Raw genomic sequence first — 18,172 nt, forward strand, 5'->3', positions numbered from 1 at the left:
TCCATCCATCCATCCATCCATCCATCCATCCATCCATCCATCCATCCATCCATCCATCCATCCATCCATCCATCCATCCATCCATCCATCCATCGACTTTCTTAAGATGAAATTATTCATGTAACTAAATAGTACATAGATCACATCATTATCAGACTCTCGGAAGTATCCTTGCCCTGTTAACGCCTTCCAAATGCTATATACTCATTACCCTGCTCCTTGAACTCAACAGTATGTTTGTGGGGTTCATCCAAGTTGTTGCATGTAGTTGTATTTTTTTCTTATTGCTGTGTAATATTCCATTAGACGGCTGCACCTTATCCTGAGCAGGTAAGATTCCAATGTCTTATCTCAAGATTCCAATGTCTTATCAATTATGGAAATTATCAGTAAATATATCTTCAAATATTGATTCTTTGTTAATTTTTCCTTTCTGAAACTCATATTTTAAAATCCATGACTTTCTCATTGCAGGATTCAATGTCTCTTTTCTGTTTCCATTTCTATCTTTCTGTGCCATTGGTTTAGTGATTTTAGAACTATCTACCAGCTTACCAATTTTTACTTGTTCTAATTATGTACCTGAACCTATGTAAATTATAGAGGAAACCTACCCTCCTGTTTACTGCATTATTATTTTTAATAAGTAAGGTATGGAAACAACATAAATACCCAAAAACAGATGACTGGATCAAGAGGTGGTCTATATACACAATGGAATTCAGCAATCAAAAAAGATAAACCCATGCATTTTGCCACAATATGGATGGAGCTAGAAGGGATCATGTTCATTGAAATAAGTCAGCTGGAAAAAGAAAAATATTGGATAGGTTCACTTACAGGAGGGATGGAAGGGAACCAAATAAGGGGTCAGAAAAAAAAAAAAAGACAAAACTAGCAGGCAAACTATAAATTGGAGACATTCAGCAGGGGTGCAGGAGGATGAGGGAACAAAACATGGAGGGAGGGGCCCTCTCTGGTGGTGCATTGGGTTAAAAGCACAGCACTAAGAAGCTAAAGCCACTTCTGCATGAGTTCAATCCCTGCCCGCCAAGGAGGTGATCCACATGGGTGGCAGACCTCTCCTGACCCGCCGGCTGCTCCCCTCGTCGATCTGCCTGTTCTTGTTCCCCGCTCTATCTCTGGTGAATCCTCTCACCGCCCCTGCACCTCTGGCCTGAACCCCAGTTCTATATGAATAAATAAATCTTAAAAAAAAGAAAAAAGAAAAAATGAAGGGAATAGAACAGATGTCTTGGCAGTGGTTCATTTATGGGGATTACATCTGAGAGGAGAAATCAAACTTGTACAAAAATGAACAATGATGTTAAAATATATAAAAAAATAAATACTGTACCACCCCAGAAATTGTTGAATAAATCTGCTGACTTACCTTCTTAGTTATATTGCATTCATCCAACAAGTGTTGAATCAATATTTGTTTTCTCTATATCTTTCTGAGGTTAGTTTTAGCATTTACTATGCATATATACATTAATGGCAACTCTCCACATGCAATCTTCTACACCTCAACCCTTTCACTTAACATGTATCTTAAATACATTTCCTTATCAGTATAGAAAGAAAATACAACTTATTTGAAGTCAAAGGGCATTTGAAAAATCTCATCCTTGTGGCTATTCAGAAAAGCATTTTCTATGTATCAAACTTAAATGGAAACATTCCAATATCCATAAAGGCACTCATCACCTACGGTTAAGCTAGGGATGACAGAGTGGCTCAGACATATTCTCAAGGGCACACACAGCCCTGTTTACCTGTTTGTATAGTGTCTGGGTGGGGAAATGAAAGGAAACACAACAGAGAAGGCACTAATGCTATCTGAAATCAGTGAATGAAAGAAGGAATGAGTGGATAGAAACAGACTGAGTACATGGGTACACTAGCAGGGGCCCCTTAGCAGAGCAGTGAACTCCATACTTTATAGCAAGTATTTTGTAGTAAAAGTAAGTTGGTTTATTGAAGCCAGGAAAAAGGAGTCGTGAATTTTGTACTTAGGAACTAAAAATCACTCTGAAGTGTCTTCTTGCTCCTTTTCGATTACCTGGTTGTTTGACTTATGCCTGACTGCCATCACAGTCATGAAGGTGGTGGTGAAAATTTCTTTTCTGGGTTAAAAATTAGGGTTTAGAATGGTTAGCTTTCAGTGACATTAGAGGAGTTATGTGCAGGACGAGCATATAGTGGTGTTGGGGCTTTGGGGAGAATGTGGAATGGGATGGCTTTGTTCCATTTCCTGGGGACATGGCTTTGAACTTTTGTATCTTTTAGGTAAGTTTATGAACTTTTTTTTGAGTTTGGATTTTTTTCATTTTAAAATAGGAAAAATACAACTACGTTAGAGAGTTGTTTATAGAAAGGAACCAAGAGATTACCTGTATATTAAACTGTATATTGCAGTTTTAACGATATGTATCAAAGGTACTTGGTAATGTATGTATGTATATATGACTTGTGTGTAATGTCAATTAAATATTTAAGTATGGTATAGAGAAGAAAAAAAAAACCTAAAACAATGTTTTGGTCATTACAAATAATACTAAGTAAATGTTCATAATCACATGCCCAGGATATTTATAGGGTATATATCTAAAAGTAGAACTGCTGGGTTGTATTATAAGTGTAGTTTCAATTTCATTAAATTGTGCCAAACTGATCTTCAAAGTGGTTACAATAATTCATGCCCTCATCAGCAATGTATGAGAGTGTCTGTTGTTCCAAATCCTAATACTAACATTTGTACAAACTAATATGTTACCAATATGACCAAAGTTTAATCTTCATTCCCTATTTATTAGGGAAACAATTCTTTAAGAAACTTTTTTTTCCCACCTCTTGGGAACAGAGGTAAGAACAGGTTTTGTTTCAGACTTTCTCTTCAAGGATATTTGTATAGTGAACAGCGTTGGCCAACATACGTAGTATCTCCTTCCAGAGTAGAAGATAGGTTTCTTTCCTGTCCAGTATAATATATTCCCTCTAGAATGAAAGGGTTTGCTTGCAGTCTGGAGTTCCCTAAGCTCAGGATGCCTAATTTCAGATGAAGCATGCACTCCTAACTTTCCTGCATCGTTCCTGTAGGACTCAAGACGGAATCATACAAACACAATGCTCATGCTGCTATAGAAGTTTCATGTCTTTTGTCAGCATCCATGAATCTGAGTCAGGCTGACCTGTTAGCTTGCATGCAGGATATAATCTCAGACTATTCATACTTCTTGACTTTTATTAATGAGGGTAGTCATCTTTTCTTGTTGTTTATTGGTTATTTTGCTCTTCCCGTTTGTGAGCTACTTTGGGAGGGTCTCATTATTTGAGTAAATGTTCTTGATATATTCTGAGTATGGACTTTATGTACTTAATTGGATTTTAAATATCTTCTTTGTGTTTTCATTTTTACTTTGCTTATACTATACTTTTTTAAAAAAACATAAGTTTAAACATTAATGTAGTCAAACTGTAATTTTTGATTTGTATTTTTTTAATAATTAAGAAATCATTCTTTACCTTTTATATTTGTCTGAAAGTTTAAAATTTTGTTCTTCCTTATTATATATTCAGTCAACTGAAATGATTTATGTAAGTGTGATGAGTTGTTCTGGCTATCTGTAGTTGCTTAACAAACTACCGAAATCTAGTGGCTTAAATGTAACAATGCACTACTTTTCATAATTCTGTGGGCTGATCCTTCCTTTGAAGAACCTATTTTTGGTTTTGTTTATTTTCTCTACAGTGTACCTATTTTTTATTTCACTTATTTCTACTCCAATCTTGATTACTTCTTTTTGCTTTCCTTAAACTTAGTCTGCTACTCTTTTTGCAGTTTCTTAAAGTGGAAGATTAAGTTATTGTTGAAGTCTTTCTTTTTTCTTAGTAGGCTTTTAGAGCTGTTAAGTTTTCCTGTAAACATTGCTTTAACTATACTCCACAAGTTTTGGTATGTTTTGTTTTAATTTTCATTCATCTCAAATTGTTTTCTGATTTCCTTTTGATTTCTTCCTTGACCCACTGGTTAGTCAAGAATGGGTTGTTTAGTTTCCTCATTATTTATGAGTTAAATTCCACACCCCTCCCCTTGTTATCTAATTCTATTCTTGGCATTATTTCCATTCTTTAAAGTTTACTGAGTTGTTTATGGTGCACATATCATCTATCTGAAGAATGTTCCATGTGCACTTGAGAAGTATGCCTAGTCTCTTCTCATTGAATGAAATATTTTATTTATGTCTATTGGGTGTAGTTGCTTTGTAGTACTAGTCAGGTGTTCTGTTTCCTTGATAATCTTCTGTCTAGTTGTCCTATCCACTACTGAAAGTGGGGTACTGAACTCTTCAACTATTTTTGAATTGTTTATTCTGAGGTTTTTCTTTAATGGATGATCTAGGGTTTATCATGTAAATCTTATCAGAATCACCTTTAGATTTAGTTTAATTCCAGTGATATACAGAAACATTACTCCCATATAGCTCTATTCCATTATATCTATTAATGTTAAAAATCCAGCAAAAACAGTTTTAATTACTTTAACATCTGTAGTCATTTCCTTATTAGCTCATTACAGCTTTGCTCTCACCCATCTCCTCTGCGCTGCTAATGGCAAATATATTATTTGCCAAATGATACATTATATGCATTACATTTTTAAGCATTACTTTTTAAATCAGCTAAGAAAGAACAAGTATGCACTTAGACACTGTCTATTATAATTATGTAATTACCTTTATGTGTGCTCTTTGCTTTTTCATGAGGATTTGAATTACCATGTAGGTTCATTTGCTTTGAGTCTGAATATTTTCCTTAAATATTCCGTGCAAGGTGTCTGCTAGCTACGAATTTCCTCGGTTTTTGCTTATATGGTAAAGACTTTATTCTAGCTTCATCTTTGAAAGATAGCTTAGCTAGGTACATGTTCTTTCTATATCTACAAATATTCTAGGTTAGAAAGCAGTAGGACAATATATTTACAGTGCTCAAATGAAAAAAATAATTGTGAATGGGGTCATAAACTGCTCTATATACTAACACAATGAAATTGAAATTGTGGCTTCTCTGAAGGTCAGTGCATGATACTTGTTCTGACCTAGGAAAGCCTGTCTGAGTTGCCTTATTTGTTCATACTCTCCTCTATTGTTTGAGAGGACCCTTAGCCTTGAACTTCTCCTTGCTCTGTTATAAATGAAGTCAGCAATTTTTTTTTTTTTTTTTTGTGAAAAGGCTATTTGTCTCATGATCTGCTTCTACCTTACCCCTTGCTTCTGGGAAAATCTTAAGCAAATCTCTGGAGCTGAGACTGTGGAGACTGGTAAGATGCTTCTGAGTAATATCCCCATGCTCTAAGAGCTGAGTTGTTTGGTGACAGTGGTGAGCATCCTGAATGCCTCTTGACTTGCCTCTTTTGGTATGAATTACCACCAAACAAGTGAGGAAAAAGGTGATCTGGGTTCAAGTATTCTCAGTGTACTCACCTTAAGTGGAGCCTCCATTTCATAAGGCAATAACAGGCAAGAGAAGGGAGCCCTTATCTTTCAACTGTACTTGCCCAAAACTATGCCATAACAGGAGTTGGAGGCTGAATGAGAAATAGTGAAATTCTGCTTTTTCCAGGAAGAAAGCTCTGATTGAGAACTGGGAGGAGAGGGAGCTCTGTGTTATTCGCTACAGTGCTCTGAGTGGAATCTCTGCTCTGCTGCACTGGGGTGAGAACGGGGTGCAGAGGAGGGAGTGATACTGCTTCAAATACCGCAGACTCTTGCCTTCTTGCCAAAATTTCTTAACTAGATATTTCTACATTTGTTGTTTGTCAGGACCACTTCCAAAGACTTTAAAATGACTGTATTTAAAAAAATAATTTTTATTCATTTCACAAAGGAGCCGTTCAGTAAAGTTCCCCTGTACTGGCAGAAGTCAGCCTGTGCCTTCATTAGTATAGCTTTAAAATCACATCTTGATGTTCAGAAAAGCAAGTCCCTCTTTCTTATTTTTCTTCAAATTGCCTTAGATATTATTTGTACTTTATTCTTCCATATGAATTTTGGGAATAAGTACACAAAACCTTACTGAAAGTCTATGAAAATTTTCTGAAGGTTAGAGTCTATGAAAATTTTCTGAACCATCTTTATAATACTGACTCTTCTTTTTTGTTTCTCCTATTAGGACTCTAAAAAAAAGTATAATTTTTTTTCTATGTCCTTGTGAGGTTGAATTCTAGGATTCTGTTGTTATTTTAAATAGTCTTTAAAATGTTTATATTCTACCTTTTTATACTAATGTTTAAGAATGAAATTAAAAAAACCTGATTTTGTATTTAGTATCCTTGCTATATTACTAGCTTTAATAATTTGACTGTAGATCTTTTAGTAACCATTTATATTATGAAGAATATATATTTATATTGTTATATAATATATAGTATTTTTAATCCATCCCATGTACTTTTTATTTTGTAAGCTTTTCTTTCTGTGTACTATAGAATTTAAAAACATTATTAATAAGAAATAGTTGTTGTAGGCATCATTTTCTCATTCCTGATTTTAACAGAAATACTGCAACTATTACAGTTTTATTAATAATTTAATACTAGATTTTCAATCAGGTATTGGAAGCTTCCTTCCATTTGTAGCTTATTAATACTTTTTATCATAAATAATAACATTAGCCAACATTTATCAAGTATGGACCAGGTATTAGGCATTATTCTAAGCACTTTACATGGATTAACTCATAATATGCTCATAACTAATCATAAGTTTATTATTACCATTATCATGAGTAAGAAGACACTATGAAATTAAATAATCTGGTCTGTGTTCCAAAGCAGAAATAGAATTTGAAATCAGATCTCTGACTTAGGAACCTTCAGTCTTAATCACTTTTTATACTGCATCATATAATGAATGCTGAATTTTCTCAATTTTCTTTTCTGCATGTGACTGGAGCATATGGTGGTTGTTTTTGTTTGTTTTTTAAATCTTGAATGGTTTGCTAGTGTGTTAAATTAATTACATTAAAAACATTTTTAAATGTGAAATCATCTTTGAGTGTCTCAGATAAACAACTCGATCACAACATCTTTGTTTTTAAAATACACTGATGCATTTGCTAATATTTTATTTTGGATTTTGTGTCAATACACAATTGACCTACAAATTTCATGATTTTGGTACCTAGGTTATACTGAGTTGGAGCATGTATCTGCTGATATTTCAATATTCATTATCACGCTGATATCAGCGTAATAGCTAGCCCATTCATTTAGCTACCCAGACACAATCCCAAATACCTTTTAGATACAATCCCAGTGAGATTCTTGACATCCAAGCAAATGCTAAGCAGTGGATAAAAGTGCCCAGGAGCATCTGAGCCACTTATTCATAAATGGTGATCTATGACAGCCAAAGCCAGCAAACAGAGTAACATATTCCCTCCCAGAAGATCTGATTTTTTTAATCTGGCTTAAAAAAATCACGGGCTGTCTTTTATTCAACAGTATTTATACCCAAACAGAATAAAAGTAAGAATACTTTTACTGTACTTTATGATTTTCAAAATAACATTTTATCTCACTGAATTTAAAGAGTATCTAGTACTCTTTAGTAATAGAGTCAAGTATCTATCTTACTGATTGTCCTTGATCTATAGATTACTAAAGTGAAGATTACTTATTTAGGCCAATCATTTAGTAGGAGAAATGAGTTAAAAAAATCTCCAGTCATATCTAATACATAAAGAAGAAAACAAAATAATGAATAAAAAAATAAGTTTAGACTATAAGACTAAATTAGGTTACCAGAAGGGAAGAACACAGGGAATGGATTAATTTGGTAAAAGGGGTCAATTGTGCAGTGGAGGACAGAACTGAGCTTTTGGTGGTAAAAATAATGTGTTACAAAGTGATGTTGATTTCTAATGATGCTTATCTGTGACCTGTATATTACAATAGAATGTTAGCTCAATAAAAGTTGAAAAAAATGAAAAAAAAATCCAAACTTTTTTTAATTTCAATTACATCATGAAAGTATTTCTTGTGGGAGTAAATCTAGATCATACAGTTGGAGAGATTTTAGATCATACAGTGACAATAACTAGTGATTTAATTGTCACTGACTGTACCAAGAAGGAAATAATGACTTTTCAAAGGGGAACTGGACAAGGCTTCATGTCTGCTGATTGTATAGAAATGCTCAGTTTACAATGAGAATTTTAATATACCTCTTAACTTTATAGGTTAGTAATCTATTTTTTAAACACAAAGTTACTGTGTCTCTGCTTGTTGCCAGGCATTTTTCTAAGCACTACAAAAGGTTGAACAAAATTGACAGAGAAAAGTCTGAAATACATTTTTTAATAACTTTAGAAACATCTTACCATAATGCAGAGCTGTTTGACCTTCATTGTCCTGTAGAAAACCAAACACATAATACATTTTAGAAGTCTGAGCTACTGAAGTAGTAGGAAAGTACATAAATTAGAGTAAACACACTCAACAGACAAGAGTTCAACATTTATGAGACACAGGGAAAGTCATTGGTTTGAGCCTCTCAGTAATTTTCTTTTTTTAAAGGTTTATTTATTTGTGCACACAAGAACTGGATTACAGGCCAGAGGTGTGGGGTGGGGTTGACAGGATTCACCAGAGACAAGAACAGGGAGTTGTGTAGGTGGATCTACTGAAATAAATTGTGGAGGGGAGCAGTGGGTGAGACAGGAGAGGCCTGCCATGCCAGGAGGGTTAGTTCCCTAGCTGAGGATCGAACTCATGCTGCAGAGGCTGTGGATAGCTTCATAGTGCTGTGCTTTAACCTGTTGCACCACCAGGGAGGCCCCCTGTCAGTAATTTTCCATTAGGGAGGCCCCCTGTCAGTAATTTTCAACAGTTTGCTCTGTTGGAGAACAGAGAAAAGTAGAATGGAAACTTATGTACTGCACTGGCTATAGAAAAGTGAGACTGTAACAATAGTTAGACAGTAAACCAAGGGAACCCCTTAAAATGTAGCAGATTGATTACCTAATAAGTGACAGAAAAATGCATGCTATATATAATTTATCTTAGCTACTATTACATTTTTCCTATGCTTGCTCCCAAATCTGTCTAAAAGGTCTGTGATTTATTTAAGAGTTAGTAACATTTTAATCCCTTTTCCATGATTCACTAATTCTAGGCTCATAACATTAGGCTTCCTACTTAGCTCAAATATAGAGAATAATGTGTCTTCAAAGCACACCCCAGACATTTAATAAAGGCAAAAGTTCACACAAATTACTCAAGAAACTCCAACAGTTTATTTTTTATTATTTAAAAACCAAGGTATTCTAATCATACACATTAATTATGGAACAACTGAGCACTTTTCAGCAATGCTATTCTTCAACTAGGAGCAGGTTCACATTATGTGAGCAACAATCAGGATTAAGCACAGGTGAAAGCAGAATTTAGTAATTAATCTGATATGCACTTAGCAGTACGTATGCTCATTAAGATGCATGGCAAATAAGAGTAAATGCTTAATTTTTACTGTGAATACCGGGAGGAGTTTATCTTTGGGCACATCATAGTTGCCTTTTCCACTTCCTAAAAGCTGAATGCAAAAACTGGTCTCCATAACATTTTGGCTATGGTTCTCTTAATTCCCCAGGAAGGAAAGCAGAATGCTGCCGCAGCAAACTTATTTTACGGATCAGATACATAGTAAGAAAAAAGTCCTATCTTAAGGACTTTTTAATAACTAGACAGGCATGGTGGGGATGACAGGTGGTGAGGTCAGGAGGATAACCTTGAACCAACATAGATTAATTAAATTTTTTCCTATGAGGGAATGAGTGTGCTCACTGGATTTTGAGGTGAGACATTGGTGGTTGGGTGGAGATATGACGTTAGTAATTTTGAGGACTCCTGGGCATATGGCACACTTGACTGAGGTGCAGCCACTGCAACTAAGATTGGGATGTGCATCAACATTATAAGGATACTAGCACCTAAGGGGAATGAAAAAGGGAAAGCACCAAGAAGTCAGAAAGACACTTTCTGACTCTTCCTTTTCTTTTTAAGTACAATCCCTACCTTGTTGCCTGCTTCTCTCAGGCTTTGCTCTGCTCTCTAGGCTAAGGAAAGGCAGGGTAAGAGCTGAGGCAACTACAGTTATGCTCCTGAGGAGTAGAGTCTTCCGTCGTGTCTGGCTCTAGTCAAGGATGGTGCTGAAAGAGCTGTTTTGATTGTTATGGCTTTAGACATATCTACTTGGTCTGTTTTCAATGTTGACCAGTAAAATGTATGCATATGTATATATTTGTGTGTAAGAATATGTAGACTAACAACTAATGAGTTTATACAGTCACATTTATGGCTTAAATGTCCAGCAATGGAAAAGAATTTCAGAAAAGGCCCAAGCTATTGCAACGTTAGAGCTCTATCCATTGAAAAGGTTATATTTTCCAGAATTATCCATGTTTTGAGAGTATTGTTCTCTTGCTACTTATTCATTAGCTTCTTTGTTTGATCACGGTGCTTATATATACTGATCCATATGTACTCAGTTTCTTTTAATTTCTAGTTGTTTATCATTTTTAGGGAGGTATAAACAAAATTTTACTTATCGCCTTTACCAATGACTATTAAGTTCATATCTCCACCACATCTTCCAGTTAATTAAAAAGTACTCATTGAGCTCATACTATGTAGCAGTCATCATTTTAGGTACCAGAAACAGCAATGAGAAAGACACAGAAGGTCCCTGATATTACAAATAATGTTATATTCAAATAAGGGAAACAATGAGCAAATAAATTCATTATATAACTGGGACTATTAAGTACTCTGAAAAAATCCAAAGCAGAAGGAATCTAGCATGCTGTGGGGTGCTGTTTTAGACATAGATGATGAAGCAGAGAGAAGGTATGTTTATACAAAGAATGAATAAGATTCTGGGGCTGCAGCACAGGTAACCCAAGTTGAGCAAGTGTGCATATCACTTTCCTAGGCTAAAAGTCAGTATACTATGCAAGGAAAACCTATTAGCATTTTCTCTCAAGATTTAAAACATGAAGCCAGGTGATGGAAGTCTGTATTGAGAGAAGGTTCTTTCCTCTCTGATCAGAGGCACTGGGTATAGGGAAATAAATCAGACACAAAAGGACAAATACTATGATGATTCCACTTATACAAAGTACCTCGTCAGACTCACAGAGACCGAAATAGAACAGTGGTTATCGGGAACTGGAGGGAGAGAAGATGGGAGTAGTTGCTTAATGGGGACAGAATTTAATTTGGGAATGGTGAAAATTTTCTGGAGTTGAGTGGTAAAGAGGGTTGCATAATAATGTACTTAACAGACATTGACTGTATTTATTGTCATTGAACTATATATTAAAAAATGGTTTACTTTATGTTACATATATTTTTACCATAATTAAAGAAAAAGGTAAAAGGTGTGAACCAAGAATTGCAAACGATAATGTCCTCCACTCTGGAGAAAACAAGGCTGCAGTAGGAGAGTGGAATATTTACTAAGAAAGAGATAGTGGTTAAAGATGGAGAAACTGAATCTCTGGTTCTTGTCATTCTAAACATAGCTTTGTCTTTCTAGGTTGGGTGAAACAACAGCAATACAGTCCATAGACAAATGTGATCATTCTTGACACGTGTAAACAGGAGTCCTCATAAGACAGCGTGCAAGGCAATGATGCCCTGAACCCTGTTCATCTTCTTAATTTCTTCTCCTTCCAATTTTGACTGCTGGGCTCAATGTCTGGACTCTTACTGCTGTAAATGCTCTGAATGACACTTGAAAATTGTTCCTTTACCTTTTAAAAACATTTCTTTTTTTTTTTTAAAGATTTATTTATTCGTACAGAACTGGGGTACAGGCCAGAGATGCGGAGGGTGAGAAGATTCACCAGAGACAGAACGGGGAGCAGAACAGGCAGATCGACGAAGTACACTGCTGAGGGGAGCAGCGGGCGGGTCAGGAGAGGTCTGCCACGCCATGTAGATCTCCTCCGGGGCAGATGGGGATCGAACTCATGTGGAAGTGGCTTAAGCTTCTTTGTGCTGTGCTTTAACTCACTGCGCCACCAGGGAGGGCCCATTTCTTGCTTTTTTATCAACTTATAAATATCTGCCTTTGATATAGTTTAGTGTTTGAAAAAGATAAATTTTTAGTGCCTTTATTTCTTTTATTTGCGTTTGGGGGAGGAAGCAACTGAGTCTACATGTGATGTGTGCTGTGTTGCAGGAGAGTTGCTTATTGTTCATTGCTTCTTGTGTGCTTTTTAAAGTTTGAACTACAATTTCATTTTATGTGTTTTAACTGTTAAAAATTCTATGCTGTGTCAATAAGACAGGAAAAAGAGATACAAGGAATCCAAGTAAAGAAGAAGTAAAACTGTCCTTATTTGCAGACAATATGTTAATTTACATGGAAAACCCTAAAAACTCCATAGAGAAACTAATCAAAACAACCAACCAGTTTAGTAAGGTAGCAGGATATAAAATCAACACACAAAATTCAGAGGCCTTCCTATGCACAACCAATCAGAAGAAGCAGAATTAAAAAAAAAAAAATCCCCTTTTCAATTAACACAAAAAGAATCAAATACCTGGGAATCAACCTAACAAAAGAGGTAAAAGACCTATACAAAGAAAATGACAAAACACTGTTAAAAGAAATACAAGAAGTGACCCTCCCTGGTGGCGCAGCGGGTTAAAGCACTGCACTGAGAAACTAAAGCCATTTCCGCATGAGTTCGATCCCCGCTTGCCCCTGAGGTGACCACATGGCGCGGCAGACCTCTCCTGACCCGTCCGCTGCTCCCCTCAGCAGTGTACTTCATCGATCTGCCTGTTCTGCTTCCCGCTCTCTCTCTGGTGAATCCTCTCACCCTCCGCATCTATGGCCTGTACCCCAGTTCTGTATGAATAAATAAATCTTTAAAAAAAAAAAAAGAAATACAAGAAGACACCATGAAATGGAATGATATCCCCTGTTTATGAGAGAATTAACATCATCAAAATGGCCATCCTACCAAAAATGATATACAGATTTAACACTATCCCAATAAAAGTCTTAATGATATTCTTCAAAGAAATAGAACAAATATTGTTGAGATTCATATGGAACAAAAGACCTTGAATAGCCAAAATTCTCATGACTGAAAAGAAAGAGAATGGATGCATCACATCCCAAACTTCAAATTATATTACAAAACCATAATAACCAAAACTGCATGGTACTGGACAAGAACAGACACACCAGTTGATTAGAATAGAAAACCTAGATATAAACCCACCAGTTATGGGCAGCTAATCTTTGACAAAGGAGCAAAGAAGATACAATGGAAAGAAAGTTTGTTGAGCAAATGGTGCTAGGAAAAACTGGGAAGCTACATAGAAAAAAATGAAACTAGATCACTACCTCACACCATACACAAAAATCAACTCAAAGTGGATGAAAGACCTAGACATAAGAATGGAAACCATAAAATACCTGCAAGCAAATATGGGCGAAACACTACATGACATATACCTCAATAACATCTTTAAAGATACGGCACCCAATGCAACAATAGTGAAAGAAAGGATAAACAGATGGAATTACATCAAGTTAAAGAGCTGTCCAGCAAAAGAGACATTACAAAAAACAGACATCCCACTGACTGGGAAAAAATTTTCTCACACAAAACTAGCGTTAAAGGATTGATCACAAAGATATACAAAGAGTTGATGAAACTCAACAAAAATAAATAACCCCATCAAAAAATGGCTAGGAGAGCTAAAAAGACATTTCTCCAAAGAGGAAATGCAGATGGCCAACAAGCATATGAAAAAATGTTCAACATCACTTGCAATAAGGGAGATGCAACTTAAAACCACAATGACATACCACCACACCCCAGTGAGAAGGTAGCTAGCAACAACTGTTGGCGAGGATGTGGAGAAAAAGGAACTCTCCTGCACTGTTGGTGGGAATACAAACTAGTACAACCATTATGAAAACCTGTTTGGAGGTTTCTCAAACTGCTAAAAATGGAGCTTCCATATGACCCAGCAATCCCACTCCTAGGTTTCTACCCAAAAGACACAACACTGATTCAAAAAGACACCTGCACCCCAATGTTTATTGCTGCTTTATTTATAACTGGAAAGATATGGAAACAACCCAAATGCCCACAAGTAGATGACTAGATTAAAAAGATGTGGTACAGGCACTCCCTGGTGACTGCACTGAGAAGCTAAAGCCACTTCCACATGAGTCCGATCCCCGCCTGCCCTGGAGGTAACCACATGGCGCGGCAGACTTCTCCTGACCCGCCTGCTGCTCCCCTCAGCAGTGTACTTTGTAGATCTGCCTGTTCTGCTCCCTACTCTGTCTCTGGTGAAGACTTTCACCGCCCCTGAGCCTCTGGCCTGTACCTCAGTTCTGTATGTACAAATAAAATAAAATCTTTAAAAAAAAAAAAAAAGATGTAGTACATATACACAATGGAATATTACTCAGCAACCCAATGTGGATGGAGCTGGGAAAGATCATGCTTAGTGAGAATAAGCCAGAAAGAAAAGGAAAAATACTGGATGGTTTCACTCACAGCAGGAGTATAAAGGACCATGGGAGAAAATAATAGTAATAATGAACAACTACATACCAGAGACATTTTATGGGGGTGGAGTGGGGAATGGGCCCAAAAACAGTGGGAGGAGGGAAATGCACTGGACTATGATGATGGCACACAGGTGATTTGGTGATGGGAAGCCCACGGGGATTACAACTGAGATGGAAAAAGGCACAAAATGATGTAAAGATAAGCTATTATATTATAAAAAAAAAAAAAAACAACAAAAAAACAACCTATTATATGATTAAAAAAAAAAATTCTTGCTGTGTTCCCTGGACTGAGAGCCTGTCTTTTCAGGATGACTTTTGTTTCTACAGGCACCAAATCAATCTGTGATCCCTATGTTAACTTCTTAGCCTAGGGAACACTTATAAGTAATATAAATTTTAAAAGGGCAAACCTTTCCTCATACCCAACTCTGGTTCCTGAGCTTGGAGTATAGACCAAGACAAATGCTTTATATGTCAACTCTGTTTGGGCAGACTCATAAATTTCCTTCCCCCCCCCTCCCCCCCCCGTGATGGCTGGTGTTCTCTGATTTCTCTACCCAATGGGCATTTAGTCTGGCAAATCCGCCCAGGGCAACCCAGTGTTGGTTTAAACCTACCACTTTCTTTTTAAGCTTAGGAATTTTATAAACTTCATTTTAAGGCTCACTACTTTGTTTCTTAGCTGTGCTTTGGCTGATGGAGAGTTACACTGATTTTTCATAATTTTGACATCATTTAAAGAGATGCCTGTTGTGTTTTAATCTGCATTTCGGGGTGTTTTGTGGTGGGAGAATTTCCAAATTATTTAGTAAGGAATCTTGCAGGAAAAGGAAATCTCTTCAACCTGTAAGTTTCAGTTCATCTCTTTTGGGAAACCTTCGCACTGCTCCTGTTCATTGAATGTGGAATATCATACACTATCTATACTCATCTAGCTCTCTTCATGACACTGAAACTTCTTGTAGGCAAGTCCTTTACCCAGTTCCCACCATAACATCTTACATTCAGTATGTACTTAACAAATATTTATGAAGTGAGAATGCTTGTATGATCTTTTTTACTGGTTTATTCTCTAATCTCTTGACTACTCTTTCTTTCTTTTACTGGAACATAAAAATTTTCGTATTTCCACATATTTCATATAATGTGGAGTAAAATGACAAATACAATAATCCAATGAGAGATAAACAGTGAACAGAAGACTCAGCTTACTGTTAATGAGGTACAAAAATCACTGCTATATTAAATCTGATTTCTAGATTATTTTTCCTTTTGTGTATGGAACAAGTTACTCTCTTTAGAATTTTTACATCTTACTTTGCTATTTTTGGTCATGCCTCTGTTTAATTAACTATTATTTTCTTTATGGACTTAGTTTCATCTACAGACTTGGTACCCTACTGAATTTAAAAATTACATATTTTGGGCCCTCCCTGGTGGAGCAATGGGTTAAAGTGCAGCACTATGAAGCTATTCCACAGCCACTACAGCACAAGTACCATGCCTGGCCATGGAGCTGACCTACATGGCATGGCAGACCTTGCTCCCCTCAGCAGTGTATTTCAGTAGAGCTGCCTGTTCTGCTCTCCACTGTCTCTGGTGAATCCTCTCAACCCCTGCACCTCTGCCTTGTACCCCAGTTCTTGCATGCATAAATAAATAAATTTTAAAAAAATGTTATCTAACTGTAAAAAAAAAAAAAGGTAAGGAAAGCATCAGAAGTGAAAATATGGGGTTATCTCAAAGGTAAGATTATGGATGAGTTGAAATCTTTGTTTTCACTTACTATCTGTATTGTATAAAAATTTCTGTAATACACAGATATTTTATAATAAAAGGTTATTACTCATTGTAGTCTCTCTGAATTTGAATACTTTCTATAAATATACAAAATCATTTTTCAGTGATTATAACCATGGTTTAGCTGTTTCCAATAAAAATTGATCATGCCAATTAAAATCATGGTTACTTATAAATAGCTCTTTATTGTTACAAGCATGATAGGGTTACCTCATACCTGCCCCCATCCATTTCTAGTTTGCTTTGTCTCTCAGATCACCATGCCTAACTTGGGGCTTTTGAATTCAGATGCTGTAGACTGAAGTGTTCTAGTGTTTAATGTGAAACACTGAGATTTCTGATCTTTCAATTTAGAGCATGTCTACCTAGGAATCAATTAAGCAGAGACACAAACATAAGAACCATGACTACAACCACAAAATTGATCGGCAAACGGGGAACAGAAAGATAGCAGGACTTACACTATTGTTTCTCGAGAGCACTAGAGAAAAGGAGCAGGCTTTAAAATACATGAGGGATTTTCCTTGGTTCCTAATTGTTTATATGTCCAAGCACCCTGATAAGTCTAAACAGTAGACATTTGGGCGAAGAAGAAGGAAAGGATGACAATTTGAAATTACTCTCTAATCAAATTATAGTCTTTAGGAACCCAGATGTAAATTTTTTTTTATTCATGTCTGGTAAACCTAGTAATAATAAGTACTCAAGAATGTTAGCTTAAAGAACTTGATATTGATTCTCATATAAAGGCTAGTTTTTGATCATTATTACTAATTATTTTTATATCAACTACTGTGTAACAGTACTTATTCTGATTCTGATACTTTTAATAAAGTACATCATCTTATCTTTACAAAATCTTTACCTCTGTTTGTGTATCAAAACAGAATTTGTATTAAAACAAGAATAAGACTCCAAATATTTTTCTTGTAACTTCAATACAAGATATAGGAACCTGAACCTTAGTCTTTATAAACATTCAGTTTTAAAATATATTACAAAGAATAAATGGAATTGAATGTCAAGAATGAGTAAGTGAAAGCTTTTACTCATCTGGTTTACAACTTATATCAGCTTATTTTTCTAAATTTAAGTTGATTAAATTTTTTGGTTGTTTCATTTCAAATGACCACACCAGAAGAGGGTTGTTTGTCATAGTTATTTATGCTTTTCCTTTCTGTTTTAGCTTAAAAGAAATGCTCAAATTCAATAAATATAGAGTTGTTATAAACAGCAGCAAAAACAATTCTAATAAATTAAAATTGGTCATACATTTGAAATCTTTGGTAAGGGGTTATAGGCTAAAGTAAAATAAAAGTGCTCAGTTGAATTAAAAATAAATGAAATTAACATGATAGCATTAGTTAACATGTAGAAAAATTCAACCATAATTAAAATTCAAACTACAAAAGTACAGAAATATGCAGCCCCATTCTATACTTACATATCGTTTGTTTCCAAATAAATAATAACAATCTATAAGGGACATAAATGATAAATTATAGGAATTTTAAATATTCTCATTAAAAAAAGGGAAAAATGTACCCATGAATGCCCTGAAAGGTTTTTCACCATCACCTTTAAGATGGTGAGCTCCTTTCCATATGACCTCTTCCTCTATTCTGCCTCTAGTGGGACTCAAAATTACCCTAAGATTGGTTCAAAAGCACCTTCTTCCTTCATAACTAACACAACATCCCTTGTATCTAACTGAACATAAAAGTTCACAACATAAAAGAACACAATACTAAACAACA

The 18,172-nt window shown here is 35.6% G+C and overlaps 1 protein-coding gene across 2 annotated transcripts in view; it reads right to left on the minus strand.

Annotated features, from left to right (window-relative positions):
• ACBD6 (acyl-CoA binding domain containing 6) overlaps positions 1 to 18,172 on the minus strand; it is a 157,715-nt gene that overhangs the window by 11,818 nt on the left and 127,725 nt on the right. Inside the window, exon 7 of one of the 2 annotated variants that reach the window (XM_004688535.2) lies at positions 8,386 to 8,416. The exons of the other annotated variant lie outside the window; for it this stretch is intronic. Within the exon in view, the coding sequence (XP_004688592.1) occupies positions 8,386 to 8,416 (31 nt within the window). The remainder of the gene's footprint in view (positions 1 to 8,385; positions 8,417 to 18,172) is intronic. 2 annotated transcript variants of the gene reach the window in all.

This window comes from Condylura cristata, unplaced genomic scaffold (assembly GCF_000260355.1).
Source record: "Condylura cristata isolate star-nosed mole 26May11 unplaced genomic scaffold, ConCri1.0 scaffold00024, whole genome shotgun sequence".
NCBI classification, from domain to species: domain Eukaryota; kingdom Metazoa; phylum Chordata; class Mammalia; order Eulipotyphla; family Talpidae; genus Condylura; species Condylura cristata.